Source organism: Tenebrio molitor, chromosome 1 (genome assembly GCF_963966145.1).
Source record: "Tenebrio molitor chromosome 1, icTenMoli1.1, whole genome shotgun sequence".
Classification (NCBI taxonomy): domain Eukaryota; kingdom Metazoa; phylum Arthropoda; class Insecta; order Coleoptera; family Tenebrionidae; genus Tenebrio; species Tenebrio molitor.
This window is the reverse complement of record NC_091046.1, coordinates 44,918,383-44,932,707: the sequence shown is the minus strand read 5'-3', so window position 1 is coordinate 44,932,707 and position 14,325 is coordinate 44,918,383. Positions and strand designations below refer to the sequence as shown.

At 43.7% G+C, this 14,325-nt stretch overlaps 3 protein-coding genes across 6 annotated transcripts; 2 read left to right on the top strand and 1 right to left on the bottom strand.

The window, feature by feature from the left end:
- The first annotated feature begins 113 nt into the window (after positions 1–113).
- LOC138135729 (uncharacterized) lies at positions 114–1,724 on the top strand. Its single transcript, XM_069054582.1, has 4 exons — positions 114–252; positions 316–363; positions 423–694; positions 749–1,724. The coding sequence occupies exons 1-4, from the start codon at positions 219–221 to the stop codon at positions 1,604–1,606; spliced, it is 1,212 nt and encodes a 403-aa protein (XP_068910683.1). The 5' UTR covers positions 114–218; the 3' UTR covers positions 1,607–1,724.
- Positions 1,725–1,779: 55 nt separating this feature from the next.
- On the top strand, positions 1,780–6,491 carry SMC1 (structural maintenance of chromosomes 1). The gene is made up of 15 exons (XM_069054476.1): positions 1,780–1,980; positions 2,037–2,157; positions 2,211–2,316; positions 2,486–2,634; positions 2,696–2,864; positions 2,917–3,129; positions 3,190–3,441; positions 3,490–3,704; positions 3,759–3,972; positions 4,046–4,420; positions 4,475–4,729; positions 4,783–4,848; positions 4,895–5,150; positions 5,205–5,509; positions 5,557–6,491. The coding sequence occupies exons 1-15, from the start codon at positions 1,869–1,871 to the stop codon at positions 6,415–6,417; spliced, it is 3,669 nt and encodes a 1,222-aa protein (XP_068910577.1). The 5' UTR covers positions 1,780–1,868; the 3' UTR covers positions 6,418–6,491.
- Positions 6,492–6,593: 102 nt separating this feature from the next.
- On the bottom strand, positions 6,594–14,321 carry ago (archipelago). 4 transcript variants are annotated; one of them, XM_069054506.1, is made up of 10 exons: positions 14,188–14,321; positions 13,322–13,492; positions 13,066–13,274; positions 12,910–13,014; positions 11,461–11,623; positions 10,362–10,960; positions 10,129–10,310; positions 9,849–10,074; positions 8,149–8,359; positions 6,594–8,006 (listed from the first exon to the last, which is right to left on the bottom strand). In XM_069054506.1, exons 2-10 carry the CDS (start codon positions 13,473–13,475, stop codon positions 7,717–7,719), a joined length of 2,139 nt encoding a protein of 712 aa, XP_068910607.1. In that variant the 5' UTR covers positions 13,476–13,492; positions 14,188–14,321; the 3' UTR covers positions 6,594–7,716. The 4 variants fall into 4 exon arrangements, with proteins under 4 accessions (XP_068910607.1, XP_068910597.1, XP_068910617.1 ...); XM_069054496.1 differs by lacking the exon at positions 14,188–14,321 and adding an exon at positions 13,755–14,163; XM_069054516.1 differs by lacking the exon at positions 14,188–14,321 and adding an exon at positions 13,977–14,163.
- Between the last annotated feature and the right edge of the window lie 4 nt (positions 14,322–14,325).

The following is a 14,325-nucleotide window of genomic DNA, read 5'->3' as shown; positions in this document are numbered from 1 at the left end:
TTAAAAGCTTAATTCTGTTAACTTAATTAATTAAAATTTGTTTTTGAGTACAATTTTATTTTTAATTTTCAAATTCGAAGAAAGCACTTAAGGAGTCGTTCTACTAATTTTAGTGGTGGTAGCTCTGAATGCGCTCTTTTTTGAAGTGACAGGTGACAGCTGATTTGAAAGTTGCAAAAATCGTTAGACCAGCGAAGGCAAAAATTAATAAGAAAGAAATGGATAAGATGACACAAATTATGAACGGTTTTGGTAAATATTTAAAATATTCTTGAGCTTTCTTTGATTAACGTTTGTTTTTTTTTTGTGCTCCAGCTAAAGATGAAAATGGAAAAATTCACATTGTCCCAATGAAACTTCCCAGTAAGAATGAAAAGACGACGTTTTAAATCATTATTAACTTTTTTTTTGTGTGTTGTTAGAGTGTATAACATCTGGATCCGCAGGCAAGAAAGATATGGAACAATCAAGTAGTGTAAAAAGAAAATTTATTCCCATTGGAAGACATATCCTCACACCTGGGGACTTTGAGGGTTCTCCTAAGAATTTGCTCAAAAAGCGCAAAATTGATAAGCCTGTTTGCAAAGAATTGTTCAAAGTACCACAAAGCAAAAAAGACAAAAGATTCTCTTCTTTAAGCAGAAGAAGTTCTATTGCCAATAATTTTAGTACAAATAAAATTAATTCTAAGAAGGTAAATTTAGAATGAATTTTTATTTATTAAGATAGTTGAAGTGTTTATTTGTAGATTAATGTAGTGAAAAAATCTCATGTCTTTAATGGTGACACTCCATTGGTAGATGTGGATGAGGCTGAAAAATTCTTAACTAAGAGATTAATGCAAAAGCCTGTAGTTTTGTTTCCAATAACTTCAATCCAAGAGGACTCACAAGCAGAACTTGCTGCAGATACACCTCCAAAAATACTTTTAAATGATGAAACTCAACACACACCAACTAGTGGAGATTCCTTGTCAGAAAGGGAGTTTTTACATTTAGAAAAAATTCTTGCATCTGCAAGGAAACTCAATAATATAAGTGAATCTGCATCACCAATGTCATCAATGTGTGCCTTATTAGAAAATACAAGACTTACAAATTCTGGAAAGAAGCATAAAAACCATTCAGACCCAGTTTTCAGTGAAATCTTGAACCTCATAAAGCAAGATGAAGAACAGTTCCAGTTATTAAAACAACAATTTGAATGCTATCAAGTGCAGCGCCAGTCTGGTTTAAATAGAATTGCAGAGCTTTTAAATGAAATTAATGAAAATAAGGAGAACACAAATAGAAGATCTATCAGAATAGCAGCTCAAGGAAGTGCAAAGTCGAAAATCTTAGTCTCTCCAGTGATTTCAAAAAGCATAGATTTGCGCAAATCCACACTGAATAAAAATTTGTCAAAAAATTTGGAAGTTTCAAGTCCCAGAACGAGAAAAGCTGTAGACATGTACAACAATATCAGGAGTGGACATAGCGTGTTATGCACTCCAAAGTTAGACAGAACAAATATAGATGTGCCACAAACAAGCGCGACCAGAAGCTTATCCAGGAGAATCCAAAAGCAGTGTCTTCTGCTTCAAGATACTCCCAAACCTTCCTCCTAAGACTGGTAGTTTAGTATTTGATTGAAGTCATAGAACTTGTCATTTTTTTTACAATTGTAGTGGTTTGTAGATTCAACAGACCCATTTTATTTTGATTTAATATAAAAAATAGGGCATATTTTAGTTGTTTTTATTTCCTTCGTCGATTTTCACTATTTTTAGTTTTGTCAGGTTGGTAGTGACGCGTCGGCCATATTGTTTGTGAAAATAATAAGCGGTGTTTTCGTTTGAATAATATGGAATTCTTCTAATAATTCACAGAATGCCTCCCAGACTGAAACACATTGAAGTGGAAAACTTCAAGTCGTACCGGGGACACCGAATAATAGGCCCCTTGAAACCGTTCAACGCGGTAATCGGTCCAAATGGCTCAGGTAATGACCTAATCGCATACGAACCACAAAACAATCACAGATCGATTCATTTTAAGGCAAATCAAACTTTATGGACGCTATTAGCTTCGTCATGGGCGAAAAGACGCAAAGCTTGCGCGTGAAGAGACTCAGCGACCTCATTCACGGCGCCGCTATTAGCAAACCCATTTCTCGAAGGTAGACAACTTTGTGACTCTCTTGTACCAAATCCTTCAATGAATCTATTGTAGCGCTTCTGTGACCGCCGTTTTTGTCCTGGAAGAGGAGAGTGGAAAAGAAATCAGCTTCCAGAGATCAGTCCAGGGGTCTTCTTCGGAGTATCGAATAAATGGCACTGTAAGTTCAGCCCAAGTTTATTTGTGCTTCACAGATCAGCATTAGTGAAGTTGTCATAATGTTGTTTAGGCAAGCACAAACATTATTGGTCTACTATGTTTGTTTGGATACTACTCATGTAGATACAGACTTTGTGTTGTTGCCAAGCTAATAATTTCTTTTCTGGTAGGTGGTGTCAAATAATGAGTATTTAGCTGAATTAGAAAAGTTGCGCATCAATGTAAAAGGAAAGAATTTTTTGGTGTTTCAAGGGGCTGTAGAGTCAGTTGCTATGAAGAACCCCAAAGAGATGACTGCTTTGTTTGAGGAAATTAGCGGGTATATCGCAATTTAATTATTTATCAGTAGTAACAGTGTTAATAACATTAAAATGTTGCAGTTCTGGCGCTTTGAAGGAAGAATATGACCGCCTCAAGCAACAGATGCAAAAGGCACAAGAAGAAATCAACTTTGCTTATCAGAAGAAGAAAGGAATCAACGCTGAACGGAAAGAAGCGAGATTAGAAAAAGAAGAAGCGGACAAATATGCTCGACTAAAAGACGATTTGGTACTAGGTTTTATTGATTTTTTGAGTGTATTAATTGATTTTGTGGTTCTAGAATGATAAACTGGTTGAACATCAACTTTTCCGTCTGTATCACAACGAACGCGAGATGAAAAATTTGGAGAATGACTTGAAACACAAACAGAGAGAAGTTGAAAAGATCGAGAAGAAGAAAGAAAAAGCGGAGGAGCTGCTCAAAGAGAAGAAAAAAGAACAAGGAAGGTTCAACAGGGAGTTGGCGAAAATCGAGCAAGACATTCGCGAAGTTGTAAGTCCACTTGATTTGGAGTTGAAACTGTAGAAGTTGTCTCAATTTTTGTGCATTTAGGAAGTCGAGATTTCGAAAAAGCGGCCCCAGTTTATCAAAGCGAAGGAGCGAGTTTCTCACATGCAGAAGAAACTAGATGGCGCTATAAAAACACTTGAACAGGCGAGGAAGGCTCACGAGGCACACATGAACGACATCAAGAAGTTGGAAGACGAACTGGGGGAGGTGGAGCAGGCTAAAGAGGAGTACGAGAGTCAAATCGCTGGCGAGTCGCAAAGTCAAGGCAGAGATGTACACCTGGAGGACGAACAAGTAAACGAGAGTAAACGTGTTTTGGATTGTGCTCATCATTTTGTTTAGGTCATTGAGTACCACAGACTGAAGGAGGAGGCGGCGAAGAGGTCGGCCAGGTACATGCAAGAACTGGATTCCGTGAACAGGGAGCAGAAGTCAGACCAAGATCGCCTGGACAACGTGTCGAGGATGAGGACCGACGCGGAGAACAAACACAGACAGAAGTGTCACGAGAAGGAGGAGATGGAGAAGCGAATCGAGAAGTTGGCCGAGCATATCAGGTCAGATTAGTGGAAATGCTTGAGTCGGTTTGAAGAAAAAGTTTTTGGTTGCAGATTGAGCGAGCAGGCCTTGCAAGATCAGAAACAACTCAGATCTGATCTTCAGTCAGACGTTGGATCCTCCAAGGACAGAGTCCACGAGATTCAGAAACAACTCGACGACGTTTTGGAGCAATTGGGTGACGCCAGAACCGACAAACACGAAGACGCGAGAAGAAAGAAGAAACAGGAGATCGTGGAACGCTTCAAAAGCAACTACCCGGGCGTGGTAAGGGGCTGGCTAGAATTGCTAGCGCGACCTCTAGTGGTGGTGGGAGAAGTCACGAAAATATTTGTTTCAGTATGATCGAATGATCAACATGTGCCAACCCATTCACAAGAGGTACAACGTGGCCATCACCAAAGTCTTGGGTAAATTCATGGAGGCCATCGTCGTCGACAGCGAGCACACCGCCAGGCAGTGCATCAAGTACCTAAAAGAGCAAATGTTGGACCCGGAAACGTTCCTTCCTCTCGATTATTTGCAAGCCAAGCCTGTGAAGGAGAGATTGAGGAGCATCACGGACCCCAAGGGAGTCAAACTGTTGTACGACGTCCTTCAGTTTGAGCCCCAAGCGGTGGCCAAGGCCGTATTGTTCGCCACCAACAACGCTCTAGTGTGCGAGACTCCCGAAGATGCAATGAAAGTCGCGTACGAATTGGGTGGACGATATGACGTAAGTAAAAAATTGAACGTCGAGTCTTCAAACAAATAACATTTGGTGATGTAGGCGGTGGCGCTGGACGGTACTTACTACCAAAAGTCGGGAATTATTTCCGGGGGCAGCTTGGATCTGGCGAGAAAAGCGAAAAGGTGGGATGAGAAACACATTTCTCAGTTGAAGGCGCAGAAGGAAAAACTGACCGAAGAGTTGAGGGACGCGATGAAGAAGTCGCGGAAAGAGTCGGAGCTCAACACCGTCGATTCGCAGATTCGCGGTCTGGAGACGAGGTTGAGATACGCCAAAACAGACATGGAGAGCACTGTAATAGAAATGTTTTCGGTGTTGATGACGTTTCAATTTTTTTTTTATTGTAGATGAAGCAGATCAAGGCCGTGGACACTGAACTGGGCAAGCTGTCGGAGGAGATGCACAAATACGGAGTAAGTGAATTTTGCAGGGTTTTTAAATTTTATTATTTGCATGCAGCCCAAGATCGAAGAGATCGAGAAAACGATGCAAACTCGGGAGCAACAAATCGAAGAGATCAAGCTCCAGATGAACAGCGTCGAAGACGTCGTTTTCTCGCAGTTTTGCCAAGAAATCGGAATCCGCAACATCCGACAGTACGAAGATCGCGAACTCAGAGCCCAGGAGGAGCGCAAGCAGAAGCGGTTGGAGTTCCAGAAGCAGATCAACAGGATCACCAGCAACCTGGAGTTCGAGAAGAGTCGCGACACGCAGAGTAAAATCTCGTGAAATTTGTAAAAGAAATTTCGATTCGAGAAATCGGTTGCAGATAACGTGAGCAGGTGGGAGCGAACGGTCAACGACGAGGAGGAACGACTGGAGACCTGCAAGAAGCAGGAACAGAAACAGCGGGAGGAGATCGACAAGGATCTGCACCAGGTGGAGCAGCTGAAGGCGCAGAGGCTCAACAAGAAACAGGAAGTTGACGGGATGGAGGAGGAACTGGGGAAGGCCAGGCGGGAAGTGGGGAGCATAGCGAAGGACGTGCAGGCGGTGCAGAAGGCGGTGGTTTCTCTGGAATCGAAGATCGAAGGGAAGAAAAGCGAGAGGCACGCCATCTTGATGCAGTGCAAGGTACCAAGTCCAAGTGTCATCGTTTTTGATTGATCGGCGATTTTTAGATGGACGACATCGCCATCCCGATGATCGTGGGAAACATGGAGGACATCGCGGCGTCGGATCCGTCGCAGAGCTCTTCGGGAGACCTCAGCAGCACGGTGCAGCAGTACGAAAAGGAGGCGCGGATCAAGATCGACTACAACATGCTCTCCGACAACCTCAAGGACCTGGAGGAAAAGGACGAGATCAAGAAGATGGCGGACAAACTCCTCAACTCCATCAAGAGCCTCCAAGACACCCTGACCAAGATCCAGGCGCCGAACATGCGCGCCATCCAAAAACTGGAACTGGCGCAGGGGAAACTCCAGTCGACCAACGAGGAGTTCGAGAACCTCCGCAAGCAGAACAAGAAGGCCAAAGCCGCCTTCGAGAGGAGCAAGCAGCAGCGGTACGAGAGGTTCACCAGGTGTTTCGACCACGTCTCCAACGAGATCGACAACATCTACAAGTCGCTGGCGCAGAATCAGTCGGCGCAGGCATTCCTGGGGGCGGAGAATCCAGAAGAGCCGTACTTGGACGGGATCAACTATAATTGTGTGGCTCCGGGGAAGCGATTCCAGCCCATGTCGAATCTGTCGGGTGGCGAGAAAACGGTGGCCGCTCTGGCGTTGTTGTTCGCCATACACAGTTATCAACCAGCACCGTTTTTCGTGTTGGACGAAGTTGATGCCGCACTCGACAACACTAACATAGGGAAGGTGGCCAAGTACATCAGGGAAAAGACGGAGTCGCTGCAGACCATCGTTATTTCCTTGAAAGAGGAGTTTTATTCGCACGCAGATTCACTCATCGGCATTTGTCCGCAACCGGCCGATTGCCTAGTGAGTCAGGTTTTAACAGTTGACTTAACAAAATATCCTTAAATTATTCCTGTTTCGGTTGTATTTGCTTTTTTACTGTGAACGTTTCTATCTCTGAAAATAAATATAATTTTGAAGATGTCCTTTGGAAACCACAGCCTGCGTAGTCATCTGAGGGTGGGGTTCATAGATAACATAGAACATGTTATCTATGGTGGGGTTAGAAATTAGAGAGAGTCTAGGAGTAATTGTTTTATAAAATAAATACAACAAATACAGATAAGAAATTAAAACATTAACAACACCAGACTTCGAAATTATTACATTAAAATCGACCAAATAAAGATGCGAATTCGGTTAATTTGAACGGAACAACGTGTGGATAATAAAAATTATTAAAAAATTACCAAGCATCTTTCAATATTTTAATTATCGACTATTTTTTGCATATAAAACATGAAGAATCCCTAAAATCGTTAAAATTTCGGTTGCCGACTAAACTATCATCGTAGACATTTTGACCATTGCTAATTAAAAATACTTAACTTGAGTAAAATTAATTGAGAAAAATACTAATTTAATTAAACTAGTGATGTATGATGAAACAGATTACGTCTGACTATTTACAATCATGTTTTGAGCTATGACAAGAATCTTGAGCATGAACCACATAGTAGTTTCTCACTTAAAAACACCCACGATTCGTAATAAACCACGTGATGCAATTGACGATCACTTGATTCATTACGAATTTAAAAAAAAAAACAAAACTAATGTGGTGGTTTTCACTTAAAATGCCATTAACTTAAATTTACGATCAGTCTCTCTGGTGCAAATTGTCATGTTTAAAAAAAAAAACGGAACAGAAACATAGTTAACACAGACCGTTCCTCCCCGTTTGGGAATTTTACAAGTCCAACGAAACAACAATCGCGAAAAATATTGCAATTTCCATCAAACTTCCAACAATATTTGTACTTAACAAAAAAAGAGAAAAAAAAGTGTATCCGGATACGGGACCAACAGCACCAGATTTGAATTAAAAAAAAAAGTCCTCAGCTGAAAATGTTAACGAGACGCTAAAATTCACATACTGATGATGTTACCCTACTCGTTAAACGTAATATCACAGAATTACGCAATAGTGAAACGAACCGAACCGACAGCGAGTTTTGTCCAGGTACGTAACAATACAACTGAAAGAACGGGGGGAGCCGGCGCCCTCCCTGCGGCACGCCCCGTCGCTCGGGGCGGCTGTACACGAAAGATGCATTTTTGAAAGTGGCCAGCAACATCAATAGTATGCTTGTTTTAAAAGTTCTACAAAACACTCGCACTCATACAATTGTTTAAGTCTGTAAATTACCTAGCGATGACGGCACCGGTGTTGGAGTCGACGTCAAAGTCCAGCACTAGCAGTTTGGTTTCTTCGGTGCCGTTCCGGCTGCCGACCGCGCACACTAACTTTGTGTCGTTGGCTCGAATGCGCCACACCACACCCCCCGAGCCCCCGCTGTCGAGCGCCACCAGGTTCCTGATGAACTCGCCCGTGCGCACGTCCCACAGTTTAACGGTCCCATCATCCGAGGAGGTTATCACAAAACGATTGTTGAATTGGAGGCAAGTTACGGCTGACTGATGTTTGTATGGTCCTGAGACTCAAATCGTCAAAAACTCGTCGGGTGCCGGACGAAAGTCGACTCGTCGATCGGTTCGCACGGATCTGCACCCTCGAGTGCGCGTGCGAACCCATCCAAGACTCGACTTTCATCTTTCGCCGCCGTCGATAGTTACCTGAAAGGGTTTGTAGGCACTGACCGGTCACTATGTCCCAGACTTTGACGGTGGAATCGGCGTTGCCGGAAACCAAAATGTTGTTCCGCAACTCCATGCCGGACGTCAGGGACTGGTGACCCATAAGCGTATGTTTGCAAGCTCCCGTCTCCACTTCCCACACTCTGATGCTGGTGTCCAGGGAACCGCTCACCACGTACACACCGTCGAACTACGCAAAAATATCGGATTCATCCAGTGTAAAACGTCGAGGATTGACGGTCCGGCTCGGAGTCGACCCTCATTTCAATTTGTCATCATCTAGTTTAAGGAATTCGACGTAACCTAATACGGAACTCGACAAAAACCTCAAACCTTTTACTACGTAATCATGGGGTCTCGGTTAAACAACGAGCGAGTCCAAGGCCTATCTATCATGACGGAAATTGCAACAGTATTCATTTTGCACATCACATTTTGTGCTTCAACTTGAATTATTCTTATCTCACTTTGGCCGTGCGATAGCACATTTTATACAAAGAGTCAAGATCTGAACAGCATCAGTCTTCGCGGACCATCTAGTGCCACCAATTTGCTCAATAGTGAAAGCTTATTTGAAAATGTTTCCGAAAAAGAGCCAATTTCCGCCGATGTGCGCTACAAAACGGACGCTTCACGCTTAAATAATAATAAATACGCAATACATCAAAGAACAGTAACAACACTTAACACAAAAACAACGAACAATAAGGAATAAATTCACGAATTTAATTTCAAAGCAGCAAAAATAAAGTTTTTTGACATCAAATTCAAAATGTCATTTGAACAAGAAACATTTTCGGTGACAAAAACTTAAGATGAATAATATCCCCAAAAAACTCCCGTTCACCAGCGCTCTGCGGGAATCACTCAAACCACACTTTTGTATAGACGGGTCGTGGTTTATAGAACAAATACTGCATATTTAAGTAAAAGCAAAGTTAGTAATACTGAAAATTCGTCTACTTAAAAAGTAACAACGCAACGTAAATTACTGTTGAAATAGCAGCGAAGGTAATTTATTAATTTTGTTTTAAACTTGAAATGTCCATTGAGAATGAGGTTAGGTTGTATTAGTTGATACTATGGCGGACAATAAATTTAGGCCGGCAAATTTCTGACATTTCAATTAAGTCAATGCAAGCGACCATTTATTGTCATTCTGACTGATGTGTCAGTTTGTCAAACTGAAGGTTTTCAAGCTGTTTGGCGTTTCCTTCGCCCTTTTCGTAACTTACGGATCATGACGCACTAGCATGACTGATTTGTAGTAGCACTTCTCTCTGGTGCACCCTCCCTTCTTTTCCCAATTTTAATTTTGATTATCGCTGTCACGATGACAAGAATGACAAAAATCGAAAATGGGGTTAGTTGAACATAATGCCAGCTTCACATTTTGATGTCAACTCAATGACAGGCCGGCCTAAATTTATTGTCCGCCATAGTACCTAACCACTATTTTTGACCGAATTTAATATCCAGTTGACGCCGAAGCACACCACGAAGTTACTATTTGCCGCTTGCATCTCAAGAATCGTAGTATACTTAGACCGAGTATGTTAAAATTCCCTTTTTGGAGGCTTTCGAGGCAAGTTATGCTTTACCAAGTCCTGAACAAAGTTGTGTCGGCGAGATCGGCCAGGAACGATTCGACTTTGAGGTTCTTTTCAACTCCGACCTACCTGCAAGGAGTACACCCGATTGGTGTGACCTTGTAGGGTGTGCAGACACTCTTCTCTCTCAGGATTCCACACCTTGACCATGCAGTCGTAAGCTCCCGAAACGACCAGTCGGCCGTCGTATTGAACACATCGCACGGCGGCCATATGTCCGACCAGGACGTGGAGACAAGAACCGGTTTCGATGTCCCACACTCGGAGCGTGGCATCGCGAGACCCGCTGACGACCCTGCGACAAACCACGATGAACGAGCGCCCTCTACAGGGGCAACTATCGACTTACTTGTTGCCGTGCAGATGCATGCAGCGCACCGTCGACGTGTGCCCGTTCAAGGTGTGTATGCAGTTGCCCGTTTCGGCGTCCCACACCTTCAGGGTCCGGTCCGTGCTGCCGCTGATGATCGTCCCTCCGGACATCTGCGACGACCAGACGCCGCCCGTGTGCCCCACCAGGGTGCGCAGGCACTGAAACAGCATCGTGAGAAGGACGCGCGTGCGGCGCGGCCGCGTGCTCACCTTGCCCGTGATGGCGGACCACACCTTGAGGGTGTTGTCGTCGGAGCCGCTCACTATCCTGTTGCCGCAGAACTGCAGACAGGTGATGACGTGGTCGTCGTGCCCCTTCAACATCTTGGGCGACCGGATCGGCTTGCTCCGCCAGTTCGTCTCGATCGCGTGCTGCCGCATGTACGCGGCCTTCCACGGCGACGTCTGCGTGCCGAGCGACCTCGGGGAACACCTCCTCTTTGGTATCTCTTCGATCCCCGCCTGCCGACACTTCTCCTTCCACAGGAGGTTGTCCTCGGCGAGGAAGCGCCAGCTGCAGCACGTCTGCGCCGCCCTGAGCAGGTCCTTCGGCTCGAGGAACGACAGCACGTTCAGCGCGAGCTCGCGCGGCAGCAGCGAGATGAAGTCCCGCTGGAACTGGGGCTCTATCACTTGCATCATGTGGCGCACCTGCGTCGGTTCGCACGTGGCTATCAATTCGTTGATCGCCAGGATCCGTTCGGCGTTCGACCATTTCTGGAACTGCGTCAGCCAGTCGGACATCTCCGGCGGCGGATTGTCCTTCGTCGGGATTACGAGCCGCGACTTCTTGTCGCTCGGAGTGGCATCTATGACACAGAATCACAAATTAAATAAATCTCCACACACCAAACATTCGCACTAAATACTGCAATTCAAAAATACCCGATCAACGTCACTGCATCCTTTCTGTCGTTCTTTGACAACCTCACTACACTTATGCAAGTCACCGACAGATGGCGCCTCAAAAAAAAACTCCAAAAAATGACAGAACTACTCCAGTCAAATTAAAATTTATTCAAAATCATCATTCAAAAGGCACAGAAAAAACATTGCGGGTACAAATCGGTGTGTTCTATGCATTTAATTGATTTCCAATTTTTACGAATCATTTAAACAATTAAGTGTGTAACATTGTCCGATGAACCAATTTGTACCAGTCATGATTTTTTTTTTGTAGTACTACTAGAGTAACGTGAGCGCCGTCGTAAGTCGACTGGGCTGGAGTGAAAAAAACATTTTTTGCAGTACCTAATCGCTTTCGGGTCGAAATCTTTTTTCGTCGTTTCTTGGAAGATTGTGGTCTCACCTGTGCCCCCTGCCGCCCCCGGCACACGCGCAGAATTCTCGGTCGGCATCGAAGCGACGTCAGATTTCTTCTCTGGCAGCAGCTTCTTGCACGGGAACCCATTCTGCACGTCCAACTTCCGTTTTCTCTGCGAATAATTGCGTACCATACAGAACCACAATCTCTAAAGGTGTCGCATAGCGACAAAACAAAAAAACAATCAGAGAGAAGATTAGACTCGGATCATCCGTCAATCAACACGAACCGTGGTATTGACTCAACACTCACTGGTCTCATCCTTTTACAAAAAAAAAAACATAACCGAAACGTCCCCCCTTCCCCAAGCGCAACGCTCATTTGTGCAGCGCTACACCTGCCGATAATTTTTTTTACTTTTCCTACTTATCAGTAAGTTTTTAGTCGGGATGTTCTCTACGTCGTCAATGCGACAATTAGCGTTATCTCAATCGATACGTCGACCATTAAGGTACGGAATTAGAATAGTGCAACGCGGTTCGGCTCGGAAAATCTAACGACAAAAAGCAAAATTAAGTCAACAAGTTTTTTATGACATGCGGATAATTATTACCGCTGTATTGTAATGTGTGATTATATGGAAATTCTGGCGTTATCGTACGCATTAAGGCTTCATTGTTCATTAAACGGGGACGCAGCCAAGGGTGCAGCGCTACAGAAAAACAATCGCGCCTCCACAAAACAAAACACGACCAAGGGCGTTCAGTTTTCGTTTATTTGAAGACAACATTTCCACTAAAATTATTATGAGAGTACACTTTCCGGAAATAAATAAAACAATTCATTTTCCCTCTATTTTCGATTCCGACATGTCAAGAATATTTTGGTGGCGACTCCAGCCTCGTTTCGAAGGAAACCCATGAGTATTTAATGAAGGTGAATTATTGACAACTTTTAATCGATTTATGGGGGAACTCGAGCATTTTTAAAACACTCTAAATTAATAAACTCACTTTTGTGACTTGTAATAATGTTTTCAAGATTAATAACAGCGGTCGAGCCGTGGCAAATATCAAACGATGTAAGCGTGCCAAAATCCGAACGCCAAAAAATATTTACCTCATTAAAAAAATTATGACATATGGCGCGACTCCGAAATAATTTTTAAAAAATAGCACAAGCCCTGCGACTCTACGAAAATAAAAAACTTGATTGTTTACACTCGATTTACACCAAATCAATCACTGGGATATGATTTTTTAAAAAGCAATGCGACACACGCCACCACTGCTCTCGGCGACCAGTGGCGGCTCGTCGAGAGTGCGAGCGGTTGCAAAAGCCACTAGGTGTCACGTGACTAAATCTGTCTTACTTGTCACGAACTGCACTGCTCCCTTCATTGTGGATATCTGGTATTTTACGATTACTTTAGGCCCCAGGCAGTATTGCAACTGTCAAATTGAGTCGACTACAGCTAGAATTTTTCGAGCTCACCCAGTATCTGTCGGCGGCGTACGACCCACACCGTTTCAAATAGGAACTCCTTGGTGTGGTGTGATCGGGGGGTGATCCTGAGGTGACTTCACTACTGTCGTCGTCCTGCACAAACAATCGCGTGAACTAAAATAAAAATTAAAAATTGCGACTCACCTCTTCTAGCTCTTGGTTTTCTTCGGACAGGTCACCCTCGGTGCAGTCCTCCCAGTTTTCTTCTCTGTCGAAACTGTCGTCTTCATCACACTCTTCTAAGCCTAGTTCATTCAAAAAATTCGTCTTTTCTGATTTCTCTTCCGATTGAGATATCCTGAATATTTCGTCTAGTTTTTCACTTAGTGGGGCTAGGTGATTCTGGGACGTCCCTACAAGCTGGATTAGCCGCTGGCACTCGGATTTGTCGATATTTTACCTGGTGCATTATCTGTGGTACACAAGGAATCTAAGCAAACGGTTTCTGTAGGGCTAGGGCTGGTGCAGTCTTGTTTTGGAAGTTCTGAATCTCTGTTAATACTAGATAATGGGTTCAAATTACTTCTGTTGCTCGACGGACATGATTCTGCCATTCTAAGTTATCTACAGTCTAGAAAAAAATCCGTGTCTTACATCGACGCATTTCGTTATTAAATAGAGAGAGATAATGTTATCAATCTGGTCATTTGTTGGACTAATTGCTAGGAATTAGCTGCGTGTTTTGCACTGGCGGAAACGGAAAACTGCGGCGTTAGAGCAGGCGAAAGGGCCCCGATCGGGGGGTGGGACTCGCAAAGGACACGTTGTCCTGGCGAATCGCTCAGTAATTACAATGGGGAGTTAGTGGTTAGAAATAATTGCATTCGACATACCTACTGATGTAACTTTTGGGTCATTATGTGGAGGGTGCAAAACGTGACTACTTTAGATATCAGGTGGTTACAGGAGAAGAAGGAAATTTGGCCGAGCCCGTTAGTGGTAAAAACTTCCAAAAACTGTGCATCAAGGTTTACTGTTGGCTACTTCCTATTACTTTGAGGCACTCGGAAATCGGGATTTTTTAAACTACTTGTACATGTCGTCGGGTGAAATACCTTTTCAGAAAAGCACACTGACAGCCATTCTCAAAATACTAGGATTTATTGGCACCATTACAAATATCTGGACGAACTTAGTAAATGAAGAATAAGAAATATCAGCAAAATCGCGTGGCTAAAGCGCCGCACCCATTCCTCGCGCACTTCATTTTCACAAAATTCGCGCAAACTGGTCCCTAGTTCGGGCAAAATGCGACAAGACACTCACCAATCACGGGAAAACCCTTGGTGCATTTTTTCGCAACACAATTTCATCGTAAATCGGGGTTTTGAACGATATTTTCGTGACGTTAGTTACAAGGTACTCGCCTAGGGAAATTTCGCTGCGCACATGTGATCTGCTTTC